At 37.2% G+C, this 10,751-nt stretch overlaps 1 protein-coding gene across 1 annotated transcript in view; it reads right to left on the reverse strand.

Annotated features, from left to right (window-relative positions):
- Nucleotides 1–10,278, reverse strand: part of igsf3 (immunoglobulin superfamily, member 3) — a 125,303-nt gene extending 115,025 nt beyond the window's left edge. Inside the window, exons 1-2 of the mRNA XM_066706529.1 lie at nt 9,932–10,278; nt 8,598–9,255 (exon numbers count right to left, since the gene is read on the reverse strand). Coding sequence (XP_066562626.1) covers nt 8,598–8,655 — 58 coding nt within the window. The 5' untranslated portion in view covers nt 8,656–9,255; nt 9,932–10,278. The remainder of the gene's footprint in view (nt 1–8,597; nt 9,256–9,931) is intronic.
- Between the last annotated feature and the right edge of the window lie 473 nt (nt 10,279–10,751).

Consider the following 10,751-nt stretch of genomic DNA (forward strand, 5'->3'; position numbering starts at 1 on the left):
TTTCTCCCGAAACAGCATTTGAGACTGATAAAACAAACTGTGAAATAACTAACCAATACTAACATATGAAGTTAGGGTTGGAGTTACAACATTGAATATTTCAAGTAACCTTCCCCTTAAATAGGATACTGTCACTGCTATAATTTGTATCCCTTTTTGTCATACAATTTATGCAACTGCCTATTTTATATATTATTTTAGTAATTTAGCATAGTCATTGTACCTTTGTTCTATAATAAAGACATTGTATCTTTTGAACTTACAGTGAGGGAAAAAAGTATTTGATCCCCTGCTGATTTTGTACGTTTGCCCACTGACAAAGAAATGATCAGTCTATAATTTTAATGGTAGGTGTATTTTAACAATGAGAGACAGAATAACAAAAAAATCCAGAAAAACGCATTTCAAAAAAGTTATAAATTGATTTAGTACTTGGTGGCAAAACCCTTGTTGGCAATCACAGAGGTCAGACGTTTCTTGTAGTTGGCCACCAGGTTTGCACACATCTCAGGAGGGATATTGTCCCACTCCTCTTTGCAGATCCTCTCCAAGTCATTAAGGTTTCGAGGCTGACGTTTGGCAACTCGAACCTTCAGCTCCCTCCACAGATTTTCTATGGGATTAAGGTCTGGAGACTGGCTAGGCCACTCCAGGACCTTAATGTGCTTCTTCTTGAGCCACTCCTTTGTTGCCTTGGCTGTGTGTTTTGGGTCATTGTCATGCTGGAATACCCATCCACGACCCATTTTCAATGCCCTGGCTGAGGGAAGGAGGTTCTCACCCAAGATTTGACGGTACATGGCCCCGTCCATCGTCCCTTTGATGCAGTGCAATTGTCCTGTCCCCTTAGCAGAAAAACACCCCCAAAGTATAATGTTTCCACCTCCATGTTTGACGGTGGGGATGGTGTTCTTGGGGTCATTCCTCCTTCTGCAAACATGGCGAGTTGAGTTGATGCCAAAGAGCTCGATTTTGGTCTCATCTGACCACAACACTTTCACCCAGTTCTCCTCTGAATCATTCAGATGTTCATTGGCAAACTTCAGACAGGCCTGTACATGTGCTTTCTTGAGCAGGGGGACCTTGCGGGCGCTGCAGGATTTCAGTCCTTCACGGCGTAGTGTGTTACCAATTGTTTTCTTGGTGACTATGGTCCCAGCTGCCTTGAAATCATTAACAAGATCCTCCCGTGTAGTTCTGGGCTGATTCCTCACCGTTCTCATGATCACTGAAACTCCACGAGGTGAGATCTTGCATGGAGCCCCAGACCGAGGGAGACTGACAGTTATTTTGTGTTTCTTCCATTTGCGAATAATCGCACCAACTGTTGTCACCTTCTCACCAAGCTGCTTGGCGATGGTCTTGTAGCCCATTCCAGCCTTGTGTAGGTCTACAATCTTGTCCCTGACATCCTTGGACAGCTCTTTGGTCTTGGCCATGGTGGAGAGTTTGGAATCTGATTGATTGATTGCTTCTGTGGACAGGTGTCTTTTATACAGGTAACGAGCTGAGATTAGGAGAGTCCCTTTAAGAGAGTGCTCCTAATCTCAGCTCGCTACCTGTATAAAAGACACCTGGGAGCCAGGAATCTTGCTGATTGATAGGGGATCAAATACTTATTTCCCTCATTAACATGCAAATCAATTTATAACTTTTTTGAAATGTGTTTTTCTGAATTTTTTTGTTGTTATTCTGTCTCTAACTGTTAAAATAAACCTACCATTAAAATTATAGACCGATCATTTCTTTGTCAGTGGGCAAACGTACAAAATCAGCAGGGGATCAAATACTTTATTCCGTCACTGTATATTTTGTCCGATCAATTGTAATGAAATCTACCTCAAGTGGTCAAAAGTCTTATAAGAGTTATTTAATTGAGGAAAACCAACTCTTACTACATACAAAGTTTTTTCAGGTCACTATTTCTGCTGTCCTTGCCTGCCTTTAAAGCTGTAATTAGCATTGCTAATCCATGTCTGTTCCTCAATTAAATAATGGTAATCTGATGAGGAATCACACATTTATTAAGAATTCCTTTCCATTAATAGGACATGATTTAAATTGCAATTAGGGGACACAAAGCAGTGGACCTGTTAGAATAATGGAATAGTCCATCAGCATGCCGTCAAGTAATTCTTCGAATTAAGAGCCAATCAAACAACTTGAGTTAGTTTTATAACAACAGTAATTACAGCTTTAAAAGGTAGAGACTGCAAGAAAACATTGAAAATTAACAAGCTTAAGCATATAGAGAATTAAATATTATTGTAAGAAATTCTAACATAAATCTGAAGGATATGTAATATTAATGACAGACATAATTGCAAAACATTATAAACTTACTGGCGATACAACGTCATTGAAAAGGTATGTGCATACTATACATCTTATTTTAACTAGGTGATGGAATTTGAATGAAAACCTGCATATTCATGAGACTAATTTGCATTGCCACCATATCTGTTGTGAATAGTGTGTGGGTGCTTTCAATGCCTAGGCTGGAATAGAAACTAATAATTAAGCCCTTTGAACAGGCTTTCAATATTCATAGATACAGTGTTTATGGTTGTCAGTCCTTTTTGTTTTTACTTCAGTATATCATGACTTAAAATTAATAACTGTCATCATCTCAAAGACCCAATTGTGTATTCTTTAATGTATTTATGTGTTAATAAATAATCAAATAAAATGTCTAAATCTCAAAATAAAAGCCATTGACAAACAGTAGTTTGAATATGTACCATGCTATAAATGTGTTCCAAGTGTACAAACAAAAAGTAGCCTCATGTAAACTGCTGTTTATTTTAATAGCATGAATAGATAACTTCACAGTTTGAATGGTCTGCTTTTGTTAAGTTGAAATTGTGATGAAAAGCAAGTGTCTGGTGTGGAGTAACATTTCCTTGATCCATGTTTTCTGTTGTGATAGTTCCAGCCATTGAAATTGTGCACACAGGGCTTAGTTAATTTCTGAAGTCGTTACAAACACACAGAGACACAGCGTTTCAATGGATTTTTCAAAGTGCACTATTTTTTATGTAACCATAATCTTCCTATTTAATGATGATACAGTGAAAACCTCTGTTGCTGGTTTCTGACACACCAGTAAGCCCAGGTGAAGTACATCAGCAATTACTCTGGTTCCAATCATTGCTTATTGAGGCCCACATCTCCCACTTCACATCAGATTAATGGAAATGGGGGAAAAGATTAAAAAAGAAAAAAAAACATCTGTTGTACTACAGAAAAAACTGAATTGCAGACATTGAGAGTCATCTGAAATTTGAAATGCATAACAGTGAATGCTCTTAGTGCTTCCACTGAACTGAAGTCACAAGTAAATGGAATTGCTATAATGCTCTTAATGGGTATAAGAAATTACATTGATCTGAAAAAATTGCAGTCCTTTTGAACAGAGGTTGCCTTGTAGCAAGCAATATATAAAGGTCCATATTTACAAACTTTTGTAAACGGAACCTATTTTTAAAAACACAAATATGCCCCTGGATGTAGGCTATATTGCCAGCCAAGTATATTTCAAATTAATAAAGTGTATTTACACTTATGGGGTAATTATTGTATAGTGCAAGCATAGCAAGAGTAATATTTTAAGTTTGTTTCATTTAGAGAGATTGGCCAGTAAGCATACTATACAGGAAACTAGGACAAAAAGGAAAGGACAAAATGAATGTGTGGAAAATGTATGTTAAGCCTATATTACAATTAGAGGAAAATTAAAAAATAACAATGTAAATATTCACAGCACCTCAATGTTTACAGGACTTAGTCGGGAACTGCATTACAAGGAATTATGTAATTTAACAACTATCTCAATATAGATTAGTATAATGAATGTATCAACCTTGGTCTATGAGTAAATAAGTAAATTTAACATCAGTGTAATGCAGAACTCTTCCACAAAATATATACCCAGTTATATGGTAACACACATTTTAAAATCATACAAAAACAGTAACATTAAGAGATGAAAACACTACTTTAAAATAAATAAATAAACAAACAACAAAAACAACATTCCAGTATACAATCAAAAATACCCCTGTGCACAATGGCTTCTCAGATATTCTCCCTTTGCCAGGTCAGTATCTCTTGCAACCACCTACAGGACAGGGAAGGGCTTAAGGACAAAACGCAACTTACTTGTAAAGCAGAAAGCTGGATTGGTCCATTTTCAGTGGATTACGGTTTACTGTGATTTTCCATAACTGATAACTGATAGTAGGACTCTCTCCTGAGGGTATTACTTAAATATCCAAAGTCAAGTAGGTTTACTTTAGCTATTGATTTTCAGCATTTTGTATGCAGGCCAAGCCATATCCCAGCTGAGGCTACCAAGGTTGTGGCTGTAAAGTCAAAATAAAAAGAGAAAATCCCTACACTGTGCACAACAGATTAAAAAAAAAAAAAGCCCATCTGTAATAAATAATTACCCTGGATCATAATGTATTTTTGCCATTAAATCCAGATTTTATTTTCCATTAAGGCTTGTAAAATTTCTGATATTTGTTTACTTTTAATTAAGTAGGTCTCTAAAATGTTTGGAGATACTATCCATCTGAAACCCACTGGCTGTTAGCTCATTTATCTGCACTGCCTGATAAACATAATTAATATTACTATAACGAAGGATTACTATGTTGTTGGGCGTACTAAACATTACATTTTTTTTTTTAAACACAGTGCTTTCAACCCAAAATCCTTCTTCAGAGCTGTCCTAATTCCAACATATAGTGCATTAGGACTACCTAAAAAGGCTTTGGTCTTCTTCTGGAAGTTAACAGTTAACATCTCAATTTCTGTAATTGGTGGTAGCCATCTTTCCTAATTTTCATCATTTCAATAGGGTGTTTAGCCATCCAAAAATATAACACAGTTGTTTACAGGGAACATCCTACCACAAATACTTTACTAGCCAGCTGCCATTCCTAACATGTTACAACTTTGACAAGAAGACCACTAATGCATCAGTCTGTCATTCAGAATGTCCCTCAAGTCGTGGTCATTTATATTTAGGCAACAAGCATATATCATCCTAAATGTCTTAACATAATTTCACATTCATACTGTTCTGCACATAGCAATCAATTCAAAGAACATACAGGGTTATTTAAACTGGTTGTGTGAGCATACTGCAAAGATATAGATTTTTTCAACTGTTGAACTGTTCTATTGTGGTTGGAAGTCCTTTAATGGGTTCAGGGTTTTCAATGGCTAAGCTACAGTATGTCATTTTTGTCCCATAGTGCGTTTGTTCAATAAAAATAAATCTTTGAACGGAAGAGATAAACAGTGAGAAGTTAATTAACTGCATTAGCCTAGAAAGCTTGGGGAAAAAGAATATATATTTTTTTTGGTTCTGTGTAACCTTGAGATGTCGCCTGTAAATATTTTCTCTCCTATAAAGAAATATGAGAAGGTGTAGGGAAGAGGAAAGCTGGCAAACATGCTGCTTGGACATAACCTGGTTGATGTTTATACAAAACATGTCAGGAATAACTGAAAGAGTGAACCATGTATGTAAGCTTATGGTTAACAGACTATAATTGTTTAGGTATACAACCCAGTTAATGATAAAAGTTGGAACCGTAAAGTGCCATTTTCAGCCATCTTTTCAACAGCAATTAAGTATAAATATTTGTTGTAATGTATTGTAATTGTTCAACAGGGACATTTATAATACATTCTTCACAACATCTGTGGCATCCAGACCCTTTGTTTCTTGATATACAAGCATCTTTGGAGGTAATGATATCACACTATTATGGTCATGTGGCTTTAAAATGTACGACCACTTTGAAAATTAAATCTTATTACCTCACAGGGTAGGTCAACAATATTACCAAAAAAGTGGCAATGCACCTCACTAAACATTTAGTCATCAGTAAGTCTTTTGATCGATTGGGAATCAACTCAGCTCATTTTAGGCAACTTTTTAGTTTAGTTTCAACCAAAGTCTTATGCGATTTGACTTATGGCTCATTTTTTGAGTGACTAAACAAAACGAAAAAGATGGGTGATTACATGAGGTAGTGAATGCAGTTGAACACAGAAGTGCACATTTTAATATGGGACTAGTAGACTGATTACTGTAGTTTAAGAAATGGATGACCACTGTTTTCATTTTAAGTTCATTGACGACTCCCCTATTGACTATTCACACTTCAGGCCAAAATTGTAACCCTCAAAAGAAATCCATCTGCTTTATGTGCTTGCACCTTGCTCCATTACATACAACTCATGTGTTCATGACTGTGGACTCTTAATTCATGTAATTTTCATATAGATCTGTTTTTTAAAACGAAACTACAAATGTAAGGAATTATAGTAAATAATGAAAGAAACCATGTTCAGAAATCGAACCTTTGCTATGCTTAAATTAAGACAAAGAAAATAAACTAGGCTAGTTATGTATCATTCAATATTCATCTCGAATAATGTCACAATTTTAAATACATAAAAACAGGCATGTGAATATATCACAAGGAAAAATAAAAAGTCAACAATGAATACTACAGGTGATACACAGCTGTCTCCAATCCAATGTCTTCCCAAACTGCACAGATGTACAGTAGATGTTACATAATTTAGGATTTTTCCCTGATTAAATGCTTACAAACATAATACTGAAGTACTCTGGGCAGACATCAGAACCTGGAGCCAACAAATAGAAAATAATTGAAATATTAACTCCATAAAAAAAATGTGAAAGCTTTTTTTCCTAGATGGACACAACTCTGAAATTGATTGGAACAGCAGCCCCTACTGGTTAGTAGTGTGAATACAATGCATAACTGAATAAAGGGATGGCAGAAAAAGTACTTTCCCCTTTCTTGCTTTAAATTAGAAATCTCCTTTGCCTCGTGAAGAATACTTTGCTTTTCAGATGAAGGTGAAAGAAAGCGGAGGTATTGAATGCCAAAAGGAAGAGCTCCTACAGCAAACCACACCCTCCGTAATGTAACACGGCCCTACTAGAAGGAAGAGCACCTGCTGTCGAACAGGAATTTCAGCCTGCGCTCCCAGTGCTGGCAGGCCCCATCTTAACAGTTCAAACAATGATGCCAAACTATGCTGTATTTTAATCTGATCCTGCATGGAGAGATGGGCTGGAGCCCACAGGGGGTTAAGCTGACAAGCTGCAATATCACATTAACCTACTTTGCCACCAAGCCCCCTTTCAGATACAGATGTTTGAACCTTGTGTGATAAATTCCAATTCCTTTCCTGAGGATGGGTAAGGGAAATGACTAACTGTAATTGAAAGGCAGTAATCTCCTTTTTTGAGCATGTTTTTGTAAGCCTGGTCTGACTCAAACAGTATTAAACATGCCTGATCTCATGAAATCGAAGATTGGTGAGCACCCAGGTGTGCTGAGTAAGCGCTTTGTGGAAAGAGGCTTGTTGTGAAGAGAAGCTGTAAGAGCCCTTATGTTCAACCTCACAATATTGCTTGAGAAAGATCGGTCAGACCGGTTAAACCACTAGGATGATGCTGGCAGGAAAGTGATGTATAAAGTGAAGAAACACTCTTTTCTACAATATTTTTTATGGTGTATGTTTTCAAAATGCCTTAAGTATTCTTGACTTATGTCATTTAAAATATACAATATATTATTATTTAAGTGCCTTATTCATGAAGAGACTCAATTTAATTTCTACAAAGTTTATTTTTTGTAACCTTTCGGTCTAATCCTCGGCTAACCATATAACCTGATGTAATACTGTGGTGCAGTAATACTCAACTCATGTTGTTTAATTTAATGACAAAATCAAACCGCTTTAGGTAAGCTTATCCACATTGAAATCTGAGGAGCCATGCTTTCCCTTAGAAAACAAAAACCACCATATTATACTGGAACCATCCATTAAAGAGAGAATAATCTATGGCTTTGTATGCTTTGATTTGCTTATGAATCAAGTATTTATCATTTTATGCAGTTTATAAAAGTACAATAAATTAGATCTGTTAAATGGTACATGATGTTTTGTTCTAGCATTTTTATGTGTTAACTGGGTATGAAACAAGTCATGTTCTCACAACGTTGTAGCAACGTAAGATTGTTAACTGAGAAATGTGTACGTCAATCTCTTTTTTTTTCTTTTTTGGCTGGAGGTTGCAATCGTGTCTTACACAAATGGCATATGATAAGTGAGTTAGTAATAGGAAATGGTTATCTTCCCACGCTTGTTCTGGAGGAGTGCCCTGTGAGGTGTGGCAGCCTGGCCCACTCAGGGCACCTCTCACCAGGCTGCTTTTAGTTACACATGGAGCAATGAAAAGTGGATGGGGGTTGGCATCCACTGCTGTGGGAAACCTGTTTGCAGAGCATCGGTTTAATATGTATACATCTACGACTACGAGTCAAATGTATCTACACCACATCTAGATCATGTCAGTTTACAAATAAATAGCACTATATTAATTATTATAAATAACATCAACTTTGAATTTACCCCCTGGAAACATCTAATACATGTACAGAAGTGAACATATACAAAGAGAAGATAGCTGAATACATTGGAGATAATGCAGAATTGTAATAGATATATAAATGAATTAGTAAATAAATACTTACCAAGTAAAACGCAAGCAAGAAGAGCCACAATGATTCCCATGCTTTTGATAGTTCCCATTTAGCCAGCAGACAGTCTTAATCCTACTCGACAGTATTGCCCTGTCAAACAATGTTCAGTAACTTCCTTTTATAAAAAAATAATAATAAAAAAAAAAAAGCTGTGTCCAATAGCCTATAAATCAATGGCGTATAGACCACTTTGATTAGACCACAACCTATGGACAGCAGAGAATAGCTCACTTCATCGAGTTGAACATGAAGTCCTCCTTGAAAGAAAGGTTCAATTTGATTCCACAATCAAAAGATGAAGATTGTGTTGTGGATGTGGGAAGTGACACGGAATCGGGGCTTCAGAACGCCCAGACATTCATAATTCGATCTTAATTGGTGATCCGATTCCAATTAAAATGCCAATTAACGACCCCCCCAAAAAAACGTGACCCTCCCTAGTGTTCCACCTATGCGATGTCCAATTCCTCGACTGTATCCGGAATGCAGGCTGCTCAGTGTTGGCTACTTTCTTCCAAGCCGATCTATCTCTGCTCAGATGTGTAATGCAATATAGAGAGAAAAGCGAATCTGCACAGAGCAGCGCTGTAGGAGCCGAATTACTTAAGGCAGCAGGTCGAGATGATCAGCGGCGTTTCGGGTCGTAATCCTGCAACAGGAAGGAGCTTTGCTTTAAGACTGTACAAAAGGAGATTTCTGCATTAATGCGATACCTTCACAGCTTTCATCCCCAGTGGGAAGGAGAGGCATGGAGTGTGCTTGGCGATGACACTTTCTCGGCAGGAACAGCTATTGGCACATGTGAAGTGGATCTACCCACCAAGTGTAGACTAATGCCCTGCACATCATATGCATCCCTATTCCCTCTTGCGTTGTCGTTATAAGGGGGTGCATACAATGGGAAAGACAATACAATCACTCCAAACTTTTATTTCCTTCTAATTTCTGTGGAGTCATTCACTGCCGATCATGTATTATTCTAAAGGGGGGGGGGGGGGGTTAAATGCCTGTTTATCAACATTAATTCACCAGGTTAAAGTCAAGGGGCAATATTTCTATGGCACTTCTTTATTAACATTCAAATATATTCCCAGACAGCCCCGAAACAAAGGTAGAAGCGGTGGACCTTTCTAGACAAGACATGCACTAGATCAATGATCTATCAAATTGCTAGTATGTATCGGAACATGCAACACAATAACAGATTTCACTGGTTACTTATTGGACTCTGCTTTTTGTCCTCAATGTCTCCAGCATCTAAATAATAATAATAATAATAATAATAATAATAATAATAATAATAATAATAATAATAAAATCTATACCTTCTTCAATCTCCACAATACATGCACCTTTCCACTTAGAAGGAATTGTATTATCCTTTTTGTTGCACAATCCACTTTCTCCTTCACACATCTACCGATCAGTCCTCCTGGCACCAGCTGAGCCCGTGTTAACTGGTCTAACCCCGGCAAGTACGAAAAAACAAAACCCAAAACGGGGAAAAAAACACTTGAACTGCAGAGACCGCAAAAGCGCATGTGCAATTTCGATTTTGTTCCAGGTATGTTAGCGGTCGACAAAACCGATCTGGTCTTGATTAGTTTCTTGTTGCATTTGTTTAAAAAAGATTTGTATTCCTTGAATTTGAAAACTAAGCAGTGTGCTTCCTTTCTTCTCTCTGAGGGCCCGCCTCCGGGGAGGGATGGAGCGCTGCTTGTGGACTGGGCTTGTCCCACCTAGAGGAGGGATTCATGTCCATGTGTCCCCCATTGGACAGCAGGCAGAGCTGATTTGAATTTACTACTCCAGCAGGGCTCCCTGTTGGCTTGCCTTCATTCTTACGTTTCAAGTTATCCAACAGAGCCAGCATAATTGCGGTAGGGATAGAAAAATAAATGGGTTCCTTGTAATCATTTGATAAAGATACCTTTAGTCGTGCAGACAAATTGTGTTGGCTTTAAACTTTACAGTTAAAATACATATCTGTCAAAAGTACACTGTGTTGGGACTACTTTGAAGTCACAGATTATAGGATTTTAGCCATGGACTCCTCAAGATTTATTTTCTCCTATACCAATCTGCCATCCATTGGAGTTTATATTTTTCTCTCCTCTGTGTCTAATTATTTATTTTATTTGATTT

The sequence above is a fragment of the Amia ocellicauda genome, chromosome 6 (genome assembly GCF_036373705.1).
Source record: "Amia ocellicauda isolate fAmiCal2 chromosome 6, fAmiCal2.hap1, whole genome shotgun sequence".
Lineage (NCBI taxonomy): Eukaryota > Metazoa > Chordata > Actinopteri > Amiiformes > Amiidae > Amia > Amia ocellicauda.